Raw genomic sequence first — 16485 nt, 5'->3', positions numbered from 1 at the left:
TGCACCCACCTCACCACCTGCACTCTGCACCCACCCTCACCCCCTCCCTGCACTCTGTACCCACCCCTCACCCCCTCCCTGCACTCTGCACCCACCCCTCACCCCCTGCACTCTGCACCCACCCCTCACCCCCTCCCTGCACTCTGCACCCACCCCTCACCCCCTGCACTCTGCACCCACCCCTCACCCTGTCCCTGCACTCTGCACCCACCCCTCACCCCTTGCACTCTGCACCCACCCCTCACTCCCTCCCTGCACTCTGATGCAGAGGTTATGATGTGCAGTAACCTCTAGCAACCAATCAGTGAGCAATAATGATTTGCAGTAACCTCTAGAAACCAATTAATGAGCAGTAATGTTTTGTAACCTCTAGAAACCAATCAGCAAGCGGAGATGATGTGCTGTAACCTCTATCAACCAATCACAATCGCTACCTGATCTGCTGCAGTAAACTCATTTTGATTCTAGCTGGGGGGCCAAATTAAAATGTTTGCCCAGGGTCCAATCAATATTAAAGATGGCCCTGCTACCAGGCATGCTAGTCATCACAAACTATTTGTCGGGTATTAATGCCAATGGAGAGTTGCAGTGGTTGCCGACTGAAGTCCTTCTGAAAACGCATCAAAAGACTCGGCAAAATGGGGAAGTCCTCGCTTCGTTGACGAAGGAATGCAAGACTTGTCAACCTCTGTCAGAAGTATGTCTCAGTCAGGTCTGCCAGCCCTTTAGGTTCGGGTTCCTAGAACATCCTGCCAGACAGCGTAAGGTACAATACCGTTGGATGTCACGGGATGGCGTCCAAAACAACAAACCATTCAAGGGTTCGGCAACAAATAGAGCAATCAAGATATTGGTCTGACCACCTTGGTGGAAGCAGGGAAACTTATATATATTGAACAAACCTAATAGTCTCCAGGATCCTTATCTTCAGGATCCGCAGTCATTCAGTGGTGATGAGGACAATAATTGCCCGTGGGCTTACAAGTCATGATATCTGTGGGTACAGTCTCAGATCTGAGAACCTCCTATTTTCCTTTCTGAGATCCAACACCTCATACAGCGTGGCCAGCTGTGTCTTCCAAAGTCAGGTGAGTTATATCAAGATGCTGGAGACCAAGAAGTGAAGGCTCACATGGAGTTCTCACATTTAATGTTAGTGTTTGAAATCTTATGGAGGTCAGGGCGCCTACTCCAAAACTTCAAGTACATTAGAGCAGGGTAAACCCTACAGAATTTAAAGGATGGATTCTTCTGTTCCATACTGTAAGGATTGAATTGTATACAAGTAAGCCTAGAAACGGCATGAAAGGATAGATGAGGATCAGCCATGTCCTCACTCTTTGGGAACCAGTAACTGTTGCATATCTTGGCAAACCAATTCCGAAAGACCTGGGCAGGTTGTTCGTTCCCCCTGGGGTCCTCCAAATAGTGTGGGACACATTGTCTCACTCTACATTCAGAGGGATAAGACACTCTCAATATGACCAGTAACACTGAAGAAGTATTTTGTATGGCTAATAGGTCTAGAAGAATATCGGATATCCAAGTATCAAGCCATAAACTACCTTGTTGCTGGAATTATCAGACAAAGTGGTTCTAGTCTCTTCCTCACCCTCAGCGCTATACAGAGGTCTGCATCTTTGCATCTGGGTTAGAACATCATTCTTCTTACATATCCAAACTAAAGTGTTTGGAATACCACCACAAGCATTGAAAATAGATTCAAGGTTGAAGAGACGCACAGAATTGGCCCTTCTTCAAGGAGAAAATAATTGTCTCTTTAGGCCTAACGGCATCAGAAGACAATTACTGTCCATTAAAGGCAATCACAGTGGTGCGGATCAAGTCAGTCAAGGGGCTTAGATGGCTAAGACAAATCCATCAATTGAGGGCAGAGAACGCTTTTCCAGGCGGATCGCGCATCCATGGACGGAACTCCAAAGGAGTCCCTCCAGAAGTAAAATGCAAACTACGACCTGGTCTACATTCAACACCTTGGGGGACCATTTTAAAGTGGACCCAGTGGCCTTAGCTACAATATATTTCAATTGTTAGTGGGGATAGATCTAATCCTTGACTTAAACAGGTCAGCATTACCCACCCTTGTTGTCTGGTGAGTTGGTACATCCCATACGTATATGCTGTTGTGCTGTGTCAGGAAAGAGGACATTTTTACACTTACCTGGCGGTAATATTCCTTTCCTGATGCAAAGCATTGCAGCATATAGGTCCAGTGATACTAAGTTACGAGAATGTGGCCTGCAGGGAGGAGACTTTTATAGTATAACCGGTCTAGGAATAGGGCAGGGGGCGGAGCCTACCCATATGTATATGCTGCCATGCTTTAAATCAGGAAAGGAAAATTACCATCAGGTAAGTATAACATTTTCCTCTATATCATACAATCATTCCATAAACACAGACCACATACGCTGCATATATAATTTTAGGAAAATAATCTTATAGAATAGTATATAATTTGCCAATAATATATATATATATATATATATATATATATATATATATATATATATATATATATATTTTTTTTTTTTTTTTCTTTTTTTTCTTTTTTTTTTATTGGCAAATGGTATACTATTCTATAAGCATAGTTTCAGATTATGTCCACTAGATTTGGTATATATATATATATATATATATATATGTCTGCCAAATCTGGTCACCTTGTTGTGGGGTGACATCAAAAATGCTGTTTCTGGAGATAAAACAATGAAGTTGGTGGACTCCATGCCAAACGGATGTAAAGCAGTTCCCAGAAACCAGTGCTTATACCACTCAATATTAGTTCAGTGATTCAAAGGAAAGCTAAATCTTCAAGCATTTCTCAGTTTATACAGTAAAAGGTTTGTACACCGCTTTTTTAAAAATTTAATTTTATTTTATTTTGGAAAAGCCTAATATTCCTTTTTCTTCCCTTTTTTGTAACGTAATAACAAATTTGAAACATTTTTCTTCATGTTTTGATTTGGAATAGACTGTGCACTGTTCCCAATGCACGTGTGTATGGAAATAAAAGCTATTATAAAGATTTTGAGCTTTACTCGCTTTTTTAAACACACTGCTATTATTTTTAACACGACTGTATACAATTCATTCTGAAATTATATCTATGTAAAAGCAAAAAAAAAAAATATATATATATATATATATATATATATATATATATATATATATATATATATTAAGCTATATATATATTGCTTATTATTATTATTATAAATATAATATTATCTCTCTCTCTTTCTCTCTCTCTCTCTCTATATATATATATATATATATTAAGCAAAAAAATATATATATTTTTTTTATTATTATTATTATAAATATAATATTATTTTTATATATATATATATATATATATATATATATATATATATATATATATATATATATATATATATATATATATATATATAATTTTTATTTTTATTTATTTTTTTGCTTTTGTTGATTTTACTTCAGTTCCTCTCTGATAGATGTAACAATAAGTGAAAAGAATTCTGTACACAGAGAGGAGAATTCCCTAGTCGCCAGAACAGGTGCCCCCACTAGATGATTTTCCCTCATTTCTTGCTCTGGAGACAACGACAAAATGTTGAATCTCTCATCACCGGAGCAAAAGGTGATGAGAGATTCAAAGCTCAAAAAACCAAATGGAGAGTTTGAATTGATGAAGAGGAGACACAGACAGCAATAAAAAATTTAAAAAAACAGCATTTGCAGCGATCATATTAATAATTTCCTCTGGATCCCTCCAATTTTAATCAGTCTTTTACCAAACCCTGGTGAAGAGGAACCATTTGTACACCTTAAACCTGTTGGATTATTTTATAAAAGTGTAAATTAAAAGAAATCTGAACTTTATAAATTCTGCTTTTGGGGCACAACCAGCAATAAAAGCCTGACAGGGGTTCCAATTCCTCTCTACTCCATCCAAAACTAAAATAAAATTGTCTATGCATACACTTTAATCCCAGACCAAGATTACCCTTTTAAAGCCACGCTTACCTTGACCTCACCAAGGGTGTCAGCTCCTCCAATGCCAGGATCAGGTCTGTCCACCTGGGTGGTAGCTTTGTGTCTGACACAATTGTCTCCTCTCTGTACCCTGATACATTGTAGCTCAGTGACATCAGAAGAATTGGGATTGTGTAACAATTTCTATCACAGGAATGTTACAATGACTAAGAGTTCAATCAATTCTAATGAGATCCTGACTCACCGTCTTTACTGTCCTTGTTTTGTATTTCAAACACCTTTTGCCAGTCCTGGATCCCCCTCCACCCCCAATATAGCCTGAAAATCAGGAGCGCCTCTTGTTGGGTCCCGTCGGCCTCGGAATCTTCGCATAGAGGTCCAACCGCATACCAGCAATAGGACTACCTGTCGGGCTGCATACCTGTATTACTATATTTCATATTCCTCCTGGCAGGGAACCGCGCCCACCCAGACGGAAACAAAAGAAGCTCTGCTGACTTTCTATTCAAGGTGTACTTTCCAGGCTGATCTCCTCATCTTTGACCTTTTCAATATTACGTCACAAGCAGAAAGAGCGTAAGCTCCTGTGATCAGCTATTAATATATTGTCTGGGTCGTCCTACGGATATTGTTTGGGATTTGTGTCAGTGTCTCATTGCTCTGAGACCCCCTTATATCAATATGTCATTGTTTCGGGGGCTCCAAATGTCAGTGTGTCATTGTTCTGGGTCCACAAGTGTCAGTGTGTCATTGTTCTGGACCCCAAGTGTAAGTATGTCGTCATTATTCTGGGACTCCAAGTGTCTGTGTGTCATTGTTGTGAGATCCCCGAATGTCTGTGTGTCATTGTTCTAGATTCAACAAGTGTCAGAGTGACATTGTTCTAGACCTTCAAGTGTCAGTGTGTCATTGTTCTGGGACTCCCCAAGTGTCAGTGTGTCATTATTCTGGAACCCCCAAGTGTCAGTGTGTCATTGTTCTAGACCTCCCAAGTTTCAGTGTGTCATTGTCCTGAGACCCTCCAAGTGTCAGTGTGTCATTGTTCTGGACCCCAAGTGTAAGTATGTTGTTATTATTCTGGAACCCCCAAGTGTCAGTGTGTCATTGTTCTAGATCTCCCAAGTTTCAGTGTGTCATTGTCCTGAGACCCTCCAAGTGTCAGTGTGTCATTGTTCTGGACCCCAAGTGTAAGTATGTCGTCATTATTCTGGGACTCCAAGTGCCATTGTTGTGAGATCCCGAGTGTCAGTGTGTCATTGTTCTAGATTCAATAAGTGTCAGAGTGACATTGTTCTAGACCTCCAAGTGTCAGTGTTTCATTGTTCTAGATGCCACAAGTGTCAGTGTGTCATTGTTCTGGGACCCCCCAAGTGTCAGTGTGTCATTATTCTGGAACCCCCAAGTGTCAGTGTGTCATTGTTCTAGATCCCCCAAGTGTGTCATTGTTCTGGGACCCCCAAGTGTCAGTGTTCTAGGACCCTAAATGTTAGAAGACATTGTCTGTGAGCCTGCATTCTGCCATTCGTCCACTAGATGGAGCCACACTCCCTTGATTATGTGCTCCATAGTAAAGTCTTGCCCCTCACTAAGAACCCTGATCTACATACAATGTATGGGATGTCCCAGGGTGTGATTTATTGCTGGAGTGATTGGTGTTTATTGGGATAGAGGAAACCATTGTGTCTGTGAATAATCACATTTCCTCATCATGACACCGATGTGATTATGTGGTTTCCTGTCCCCCCACATTGTGTTATCACCATTGTGACTTCTCATAGAACAGGAAAACAATGGGGACATCTATAGGAGTCACACAAGGTGAAAGCTGTCAGCATTCTTCTATAGAATTAAAGAACAGGAAGTTTGCAGATCAGCAGATTATGCGTGTTCCAGCTCAGTGACCCAACAATACCTTTGTATCAGTCCCCTCCCCCGCTGGGGCTCATAGTCTAATGTCCCCACCATGCTAAAAGCATTTTTAAAAAAAATTTTTTATGGTGGATACAAATAACTTTATAGTGTACATTATCTCACAAAAGTCAGTACACCCCTCACATTTTTGTAAATCTTTTCTTCTATCTTTTCATGTGACAACACTGAAGAAATGACACTTGTCTACAATGTAAAGTAGTGAGTGTACAGCTTGTATAACAGTGTAAATTTCCTGTCCCCTCAAAATAACTCAACACACAGCCATTAATGTCTAAACCGCTGGAAACAAAAGTCAGTACACCCCTAAGTGAAAATGTCCAAATTGGGCCCAAAGTGTCAATATTTTGTGTGGCTGCCATTATTTTCCAGCACTGCCTTAACCCTCTTGGGCATGGAGGTCACCAGAGCTTCACAGGTTGTCACTGGAGTCCTCTTCCCCTCCCCCATGATGACATCACGGAGCTGGTGGATGTTGGAGACCTTCCCCTCCTCCACCTTCCGTTTGAGGATGTCCCACAGATGATCAATAGGGTTTAGGTCTGGAGACATGCTTGGCCAGTCCATCACCTTTACCCTCAGCTTCTTTAGCAAGGCAGTGGTCGTCTTGGAGGTGTGTTTGGGGGTGGTTATCATGTTGGAATACTGCCCTGCAGCCCAGTCTCTGAAGGGAGGGGATCATGCTCTGCTTCAGTATGTCACAGTACATGTTGGCATTCATGGTTCCCTCAATGATCTGTAGCCCCCCAGTGCCGGCAGCACTCATGCAGCCCCAGACCATGACACTCCCACCACCATGCCTGACTGTAGACAAGACACACTTGTCTTTGTCCTCCTCACCTGGTTGCCCCCACACACGCTTGTCACCATCTGACACCAAATATGTTTATCTTGGTCTCATCAGACCACAGGACATGGTTCCCGTAATCCATGTCCTTAGTCTGCTTGTCTTTAGCAAACTGCGAGCTTTCTTGTGCATCATCTTTAGAAGAGGCTTCCTTCTGGGGTGACAGCCATGCAGACCAATTTGATGCAGTGTGTAGCGTATGGTCTGAGAACCGACAGGCTGACCCCCACCCCCCCCCCACCCCTACAACCTCTGCAGCAATGCTGGCAGCACTCATATGTCTATTTCCCAAAGGTAACTTCTGGATATGACGCTGAGCACGTGACCTCAACTTCTTTGGTGGACCATGGTGAGGCCTGTTCTGAGTGGAACCTATCCCATTAAACCACTGTATCATCTTGGCCACTGTGCTGCAGTTCAGTTTCAGGGTCTTGGCAATCTTCTTATAGCCTAGGCCATCTTTATGTAGAGCAACAATTCTCCTCAGAGAGTTCTTTGCCATGAGGTGCCATATTGAACTTCCAGTGACCAGTATGATAGAGTGAGAGCGATAACACCAAATTTAACACACCTGCTCCCCATTCACACCTGAGACCTTGTAACACTAACGAGTCACATGACACCGGGGAGGAAAAATGGCTAAGTGGGCCCAATTTGGACATTTTCACTTAGGGGTGTACTGACTTTTGTTGCCAGCGGTTTAGAAATTAATGGCTGTGTGTTGAGTTATTTTGAGGGGACAGGAAATTTACACTGTTATACAAGCTGTACACTCACTACTTTACATTGTAGACAAGTGTCATTTCTTCAGTGTTGTCACATGAAAAGATAGAAGAAAATATTTACACAAATGTGAGGGGTGTACATACTTTTGTGAGATACTGTGTATTGTGGGAGGACTCGAGAGAAAATACACAGAGAACATAAACTCAATGCATTGATTTGACTCAGGACATTGATCTGCAAGCCAAGGAGTGTTAACCATTGTGCAAATGAGCCGCCCGCTAAGCACATGACTATTAATGTTATTAAAGCTCTATAAATAAAATAATTTGTGATTGATGGAGTGTCCCTTTAATAACATTTTGTGTCCTGTTTCCTTGAGTGTGTCACAGAGACCGATGTGTCCCCTTTTGTTCACCATGTGCTGACATCCAAAGGAGGCTGGAGAGAGACAGTTGGATGTGCTCTATTGGAATACTGAACAGGAAGTCAGCTGTGCGCTGCAAAAATCTTCCCCCTCTGCAACACCTTTTGCTTTGCATAGATTTGGCTCCGATAATTCTGAAATCCGTCCTTAAAACCACTTTCACATAGACCAGTTTGTCCTTTAAGTTTCCTGCCCCTGGTACACATTCTTATTTATGGCCAGCCATGAAAAAGTTAATTCCCATTTCCCACCCTGGGGGGGGGGCTCTCGTCAGTGGATGCAGAAAATTTTGGATGTCACATCTGGAAGACGTTGCAGGACGAGGTGTTTGGGTTAGTGGTGAACGGAGAGGAAAGCACACGGCAGGAGGAGCCGCACAGCACTGGGGGCCCATACACGGCTCCTGGTGATGCAACGCCTAAACCGCCTCCAACGTACATGGAGATTCTTATCTTCTGTTATGCAACTTCTCCGGGATCAGATTGGTGCAATTTCTGCACTGGAGAAACGGCTCTGCGGCCGACTGGAGTGGGCTTTTTACCCCCCTACAGAGGCCCAGACTGACCATCTTCTTAACGCTTACCAAGACAGACCCCAGACAGACAAAGAACCCTAGCCCTGCACTAATAATCTAAGTGTTCCTCACTTTTTGGGGCCCCAGATGGGCTTCTTAAACCCTATAGAGGAACAAACTACTCTACAGAGCCCCCACTCATCCATCTCTCAATCCTTACTAAGACTGACTCCAGACAGACAAATCTCTCTAGATCTACACCAATAATCTGGATGCTCTTCACGTTTTGGTTTCCATCTGTACCACATGTGCTTCTTACCACCCTACAGAGGCCCAAACTACCCCACCGAGGCCCCCCGACTCAGCGCCTTCTCAATCCCTCCTAAGACTGACCCCAGACAGACAAATCTCCCCAAGCCCTACACTAAGAATCTGGGTGTTCCTGAGTTTTCGAGGGCTTATCTGTACCACATGGGCTTCTTATCACTTACAGAGGCCCAAGCTACTCGACAGGGGCCCCAAGCTCAGCGACTACTCCATCTTTGATAAACCTGACCCCCGGCAGGTAAAGCGCCCTATCCTTGCACTAAAATTCCAGGTGTTATATTTTTAGGGACCATCTGTTTGCCGTGGGCTTCTCACTCCTTACAGAGGCCCAAACTGCTCTACAGGGGCCCCTGACTTCTCAATTCTTACTAAGGATAACCCCTGCAAGACAAATTGACCTAGACCTGCACTAATAATCGGGGTGCTTCTCATTCTTAGAGGCCCATCTGTATCAATTCTACCTACCACTGAGGCCCAATCTACTCTACAGAGGTCCTGACTCAGCGACGTCTTAATCCTTAATTAAAAAAAAAATTACCCCAAACAGACAAATCTCCCTTGTCCTGCCCTAATAATCCAAGTGCTTCTCATGTTTTGGGGTCCATCTGTACCATATGGGCTTCTTACCCATTACAGCGGCCCAAACTACTCTACAGGGACACCAACATAATGACTTCTTAATTCTTACTAAAACTGATCCCAGACAGACAAACCCCTTAGCCCAGCACTAAAATCCTGGGTGTTCATTAGCTTTTTGGGGCAACTTCTCAATCCTTACTATGACTCACCCCAGACAGTTAGATCTCCCTTGTCCTGCCCTAACAATCTAGATGTTCCTCACTTTTATGGGGTCCATTTGTATGATGTGGGCTTCTTACCCCCTACAAAGGCCCAAACTACTCTACAAGGGCCCCGACTTCTTGTCACTGACCTCAGACAGATAAATCCCCCTAGCCCTGCACTAGTAATCTGAGTGAGCCTCAATCTTGGGAACCCATCTGTACCACCTGGCCATCTTACCTCTTACAAAGGGCTAAAGTACTCTACAGGGGCCCCAACTCGGTGACTTCTCAACCCTTACAAAGACTGACCCCAGCCAAACAAACCTCCCTAGACCTGCATTAATAATCCAGGTGTTCTTCACTTTTTGGGGCCCAGATGTACCATGTGGGCTTATTGACCACTACAGAGATCCAAACTACACTACAAGGGCCCCAAATCAGTAACTTCTCAATCCTTAATAAGAATGACCCCAGACAGACAAAACTCGCAAGTGCTGCCCAAATGGTCCAGGTGTTCCTCACTTTTTGGGACCCATCTGTATTATGTTGGATTCTTACCCCTACAGGGGCTCTACAGGGGCACCAACTTAGTGCCTTCATATTGTCATATCTTTCTAGCCCTGCACTAATAATCTGAGTGTTCCTCACTTTTTTGGGGCCCATCTCTACGCTGTGGGTTTCTTCCCCCCCCCCCCCAAATTACTCTACAGGGGGCCCCAACTTAATGACTACTCAATCCTTTATAAGAATGACACCAGACAGATAAAACACCCTAATGCTGCCCAAATGGTCCAGGTGTTCCTCACTTTTTGGGACCCATCTGTACTATGTCGGCTTCTTACCCCTACAGGGGCTCTACAGGGGCACCAACTTAGTGCCTTCATATTGTTATATCTCCCTAGCCCTGCACTAATAATCTGAGCGTTCCTCACTTTTTTGGGGTTTCTCACCCCCCCCCCCCCCAAATTACTCTACAGGGGCCCCAACTTAATGACTACTCAATCCTTTATAAGAATGACACCAGACAGATAAAACACCCTAATGCTGGCCAAACGATCCAGGTGTTCCCCACAGTTTGGGACCCATCTGTACCATATTGGCTTCTTACCCCTTACAGAGGCCCAAAACGACTCTACTTACTGTATTACCTGGTTTTAATATTTACAGTGTTTTCAGTAGGTTTGGAGCCTGTCATATGATGTGTTGTGCAACCTCCCACTCCTACTGCAATGCGTTTGGGCAGAGCTGTAGGGAGCAGAGAGGAGGTGGGGCCAGTACCAGGGCACACTGTTTTTTTTCATAGGCTCCCAGATCAGAAGAGGAGGATGGGGCACAGGGATTGAGCTGTTGTTGTCTCTACTACAGGAGTTAAATGTCAGCAGGAAATGTGACCCGTTTTGTGGTATAGGGTCACTGAACCTTATGGTGATATAATCTAACAGAACAGGTGGCGCTTGGTCATGGAAGGTAATCGCCAAACAAAATGTCCCGCCGGAGCCTCGGAAGAGTTTGCAAAATTGTTGAAAAGATGGGAGCGCCGTAATAGTTTGTACAGTCCCTTAAAATATTTTATTTTGCAACAGCCAACATGTTTCAGGGGCTCAACACCACCCTTCATCAGGCCTGAAATACAGATGGTACAGGTGCCTGCATGATTGGTATTTTAGCCCTGATGAAGTGAAATGTTGAGCCCCCGAAACACATCGGCTGTTCCAAAACAAAAGATTTTAAAGGACTATATAAACTATTGTGGTTTCCCCATCTTTGGAACAGGTTAGCAGAAACTATGAGTTGCTCTGTATCATGCTGACATAATGGGGTTGGTTTACGAAAGGCAAATAGGCTGTGCAGTTGCTCCAGAGCTTAGTAAATGAGGTGAAGATTAACTTTGCAAAGAATACCCAATCACATGCAAGGAAAAAAAAAAAAAAAAAAAAACAGCATTTTTGTTTGCACATGATTGGATGACAGAAGTCAGCACATTTACTAAGCCCTGGAGCCAGGGCTGGAACAAGGGGTGGGCAGGAGGGGCTGTGGTATAATGTGCGGTGCGGGGGGGGGGCACCACAAGGAGGTTGGGGGGGGGGAAGAAGATTTGTGTTGGGCAGGGGGATTTGGGGGGGGGGGGACAGGGGATAAGAATTGTTCTAGAAGGGGAAATTTGGGGTGCTAGGTAGTGGTGATTTGAGGGGATTTGTTGGGATATGGGGGGGATCATTTTTGCTAGGAAGGGGAATTGTGCTAGAAAAGGTAATAGGATAGGGGAATTATTTTTGGGAGGGGGAGGTATTTGTTCTAGGAGTGGAAATTAGGAGGGGGGGGGGTGGAGGGGGGGATTTGTGCTAGGATGGGGTAGAATTTGTGTTGGGAGGAGGGGATTAGGAATGGGGGGGTGTGAGGATTTCTACTCAGAGGGGAAATTTGAAGGGTAGAGGATTTGTACTAGGGGAGGGGGGGGGGGATTGTTTTTAGGGCAAGAGGGGGCATTTATGCTGGGGGGGGGGCGCATATGGGGAATGAGAAGATTTAAGCTGGAGGAAAGGGCAAAGATTTGTTCTGGTAAGGGGATTTCAGCAGGGGGCAGATTTTCTATTGGGAGGGTGAATTTATACTTGGGAGGTAAGCATGCAGATTAGAGCTCTTTTTTTTTTAAATGGGGGGGGGGGGGATTTTTGCAGACACATAGTGCTCATACATCTTTGGAGGGGGGTCAATTTGGCATGTTAGCCCTGGATTGTAGATGGTCTTACCCAGGCACTGTCTGGAGCAACTGCACAGTCTATTTGCCTTCCGTAAATCTACCACAATGTATCAGTTTTTAGGACCTCTGTATGTTTTACATGTAACAAATCAATACTCAACTAAGAAAATTTAGTCAGAATTTTGTCTCTGCAGAGGAAAAAAAATAAATCCTAAAGTGCCAGATGGGGAGCAGTTTTTGCACGTTTTGCTTTATTAAAATAAACTTCCTGATTTTCGAGTTTATTCTTTTTCTTTGTTCTGGTCAGCGAGGTCAGAGAAGAGGAAGCGGAGGAGAGTCAGAGACTGCGAGCGATCGTCTGCATTTCACAGGAAAAGGATCAACAACCCAGAAGAAGAAAGGCAATTAAAGGATCATTTAAGTAAGCCATTAAGCCAGGGAGAAGCCGAATCGGCGTGCAGACCGTGGCAGGAAGCTTCTACTCCAAAATTACCGCCATAATACGGCTGTGAAAGTTGTATTTTTATGTCCTGTGAAATGCAGCTCATTGTTCTCCATTATCACCCATTTCAGGCTAATGGCGGCTCGCTGGAGACAACAATGGGATTACTGGATGGGATGTCAGCTAGACGTAGTTTAGGGCAGTGGTTCTCAACCTCAGTCCTCTGCTCAAGTACCCCCAACAGGCCATGTTTTCAGGTTTTCCTTTATCTTGCACAGGTGCTTTAAATCGGAGTCAATGGCTTGGTACTTTGGACAGCTATTTTATCTAAGAGAAATTCCCAAAAAATGGCCTGGTGGTGGTGGTGGTGGGTAACTTGAAGACTGCGGTTAAGAACCAATGGTTTAGGCCAGTGATGGAGAACCTTGGCACCACTGATGTTTTGGAACTACATTTCCCATGATGCTCGAGTTCCAAAACAGCTGGGGTGCCAAGGCTCGCCATCACTGGTTTAGGCCATATTCACACTTGTGGGTGGCCCGACACTGAACACATGCAAGAACCCCAGCAGGGGCTCCCAGTGATTAGGTGTGGTAAGCAGTCTCATAGACCATTTCATGGACCGGTCACCTGTGTATAAATGCAGATTGTTCTCCCATGTAATCGGTGTCGGGCCCAGTCGTAAGTGCCTAAATGGTGTCACCTCCACAACCCCCACCCCCAATCAGGCTCTCCCCTGTCTTGCCTGCCACTGTGCCCTGGTGAAACATGGTGTCACCCTCCCTACCACCACCAACCCCCCCCCCAAAATCAGGCTCTCTCCAATCTAGCCTGCCACTGTCCTCATGGTGTCACCACTAACAACCCCCCCCCCCCCCCAAAAAAAAAACAGGTTCTCTCCTATCTAGCCTGCCACTATGCCCTAGTGAAACATGGTGCCACTTCCAACAAAGTCCAATCTCTCTCTCTCTCTCATCTAGCCTGCCCCACTATGCCCTAGTGAAACATGGTGTCACCCCCAACAAAGTTGTCCCCCCCCCTTCTTATTTGGGCTCTTTCCTGTCTAGCCTGCCACTGTGCTCTGGTGAACCATGGTGTCACCACCAGCACCACCCCCCATCGTGTTCTCTCCCTGTCTAGCCTGCCACTGTCCTCTAGTGAAACATGGTGTCACCACCAACAACCGTACACCCCCCCCCCCCCCCCCCCCCCCATGCAGGCTCTCTCTCATCTAGCCTGCCACTGTGCCCTAGTGAAACATGGTGTCCCCCCTTATTTGGGCTCTCTCCTGTCTAGCCAGCCATTGTGCTCTGGTGAACCGTGGTGTCACACAACCCCTCAACAGCATCAGGGGGGGTTCTAGCATCCGATACCCAGTAATGACTTGTCCCCTGCTGCTTCCATCTACTGACCTCTGCATCCTGTAGTAAAAGATGGATCCAAAGACCGCAGCAGGGGGTGCAAGCATCCAAACATCCAGCAATGCTTTGTCCCCCCACTGCCCACTATGGTTCCATCCACCAGCCCCTTTGTCGTGTAGTGATAAATGGAACCAAAGATTGCAACGGGGGGGGGGGGGGGGGGGGTGTTCTATTTATCACTACAAGACACAGGGACTGGTGGACGGAACCACAGGGAGCAGCAGGGGACAAGAAATTGCTGGTTGTGATGGATACCTGCACCCCTGCTGCAGTCTTTTGGTTTTCATCACTACACGATGAAGGGGCTGATAGATGGAACCATAGTGGGGGGGGGGGGGGGGGGGAAACGACAAAGCATTGGTACAACTCTTTGATGCTGAATACCACAAACCAAAATTTGGTTAACACAATAAAAGACGCAACTCTGAAAAGTTGTAAGATTTTATTCTTCCAGGTCTCTCTGTGTCTTGTGCCGGGTTTGGCAGAGCTGGTAGAAGAGTCACCAGTTTTGGTTCTGTGGGTTTGGGGTTCTCATTCATACAAAGCCTCCTCTGATGGAGGCTTCATGATGATACTGCAGACAAAATGCAGCTTCTATAAAAAAATAAAATAAAACACAAGGCACAACGTCAGTCTACAAAATGCTAAAAAGACTGGAGCAGCAGACGGATGGAGGCACCGGTGGTGAGTGGCACAATGGTATGTTTCCTGAGCGCCTTGCCGCCATTGGCGCTGCCAGAGACCACGGCGGAAAAGGACTGCAATGATCGATAGCAAGGCATCAACTTGGTTAAAAATAAGCAGCTTCCCGAATCTCCGGACACTGGAAGAGAATCATATTGCACAGTTCTTAGAATTGGCGGGCTCCAGGGTGACCCGCTCGCCCCCTTGTACCTACTGCTTGTGCAGCAGCAGGTGTGGAGGGGGGTCCCCCTCCCCCATCATCAGGTCCTAGAGGTAGGAATACACAGAGCCATCCCGGCTCAGGATGGAGAGTCCAGTAACAAATAAATAATGTTCACACTCCCCTCTCATTGCTGCGGATTGGAGACCGCGTCCGGCGTCCGCTGTAGTGTCTAAAAGTTATAGTGTCCCGCGAGGTCGCGACCCTTAAAGCAGCATTAGAAGGGAAGCCATTAATAACCACAACCACACGCGGCCATAGAAGAGCTCTGCGGCTCCTGCGATTTTATACGTACTATTCTGCAGGCTGCAGGAGCCCCCGTGCCAGCCAATGTAACACTGACAGCGGAACTGAGTCCGCAGAAGGGCCACGTCCCGCTGAGAGCTGACCTTCCGCCCATATAGGGACGGACGCGTTTGGACGTGGACGACTTGGCTGTCACAATGCGGAAGTTGGGGCGGGGTTGAGGTGCAGGAAGGCGTCGGTGACGTTTTCTTTGCGCAGGCAGCGTCCGTTCCCATCGCAGAGCGCCTGGCTGCAGTGAGAAGCCGCCGTGGTGACATTCACAATGTATCGCCCCAAATCTCCATCCACATACGACTTAATCTTCTGGCAGGTTTTTCCTGCAGGGAGGAGAGGCAGATTACTAAAGGCTTGGTAATGATGACCCACGATGAGATGGACAGCTCAATTCACCTTTCATGCATTGCAAAACCAAACAAAGACAGAACAGGAGTTTGACAAAAAAAAAAAAAAAAAATTAAAAATAAATAAAAATAATAATAAAATAATATAATAATAATAATAATAATAATAATAATAATAATAATAATATTATATTTATATTTTTTTTTTATAACCCTCTGTAATAATTTAAAAAATGTATATACGAAATTAAAAAAAATATATAATATTATATTACAATATGTTATAATAAAAAAAATATATAATTATTTTAAAAAAAAATTCTCTCTCTATCTATCTAAATTTAAATGTATATACATTTTTAATAAAATAATTATATTTTTTTATTATAACATATTGTAATAAAAAATAAAAATTAATTTTTTTTAATTATTACAGAGGGTTATAAAAAAAATTTTTTTTATAATCTATATATATATATATATATATATATATATATATATATATTTTTTTTTTTTTTTTTTACACACACATATACATACACCCATACTTTTTTTGAATATCTACATATAATTTAGTAAAAAAAAAAAAAAAAAAAATTTATATATATATATATATATATATATATATTTTATGTGTGTATTTATTTTAATAATGATATTATTATTATTATTTTTTTTATAATTCTAATATTAGAATTTTCTTTATAGTATATCTTTTTTTTTTTTTTTTTTTATATTTAAAATCAATATATGCATTTTAATAATTATTATTACAGAGGGTTATAAAAAAAAAAAATAAAAAAAAAAACATTAATGTGTATA

The 16485-nt window shown here is 43.8% G+C and overlaps 2 protein-coding genes across 3 annotated transcripts in view; both read right to left on the bottom strand.

Annotated features, from left to right (window-relative positions):
* The window catches only part of LOC143927441 (hyaluronidase-2-like), a 28728-nt gene extending 24302 nt beyond the window's left edge, over window positions 1-4426 (bottom strand). The window contains exon 1 of one of the 2 annotated variants that reach the window (XM_077451517.1): window positions 4244-4426. The gene's annotated coding sequence lies outside the window, so the exon portion shown is untranslated. Of the gene's footprint in view, window positions 1-4029; window positions 4216-4243 lie in introns of those variants that run through there. The other variant, XM_077451518.1, reaches the window with a different exon arrangement.
* A 10111-nt stretch (window positions 4427-14537) lies between these two features.
* The window catches only part of LOC143927439 (hyaluronidase-2-like), a 20744-nt gene continuing 18796 nt past the window's right edge, over window positions 14538-16485 (bottom strand). Inside the window, 4 exon segments of the mRNA XM_077451516.1 lie at window positions 14538-15391; window positions 15393-15433; window positions 15435-15470; window positions 15473-15639. Coding sequence (XP_077307642.1) covers window positions 15223-15391; window positions 15393-15433; window positions 15435-15470; window positions 15473-15639 — 413 coding nt within the window. The 3' untranslated portion in view covers window positions 14538-15222.

Source organism: Lithobates pipiens, unplaced genomic scaffold (assembly GCF_037356315.1).
Source record: "Lithobates pipiens isolate NorthernLeopardFrog02 unplaced genomic scaffold, aLitPip1_a1.2 Scaffold_23, whole genome shotgun sequence".
Lineage (NCBI taxonomy): Eukaryota > Metazoa > Chordata > Amphibia > Anura > Ranidae > Lithobates > Lithobates pipiens.
Note: the sequence above shows the minus strand (reverse complement) of the source record. Positions and strands in the feature narration are given on the sequence as shown.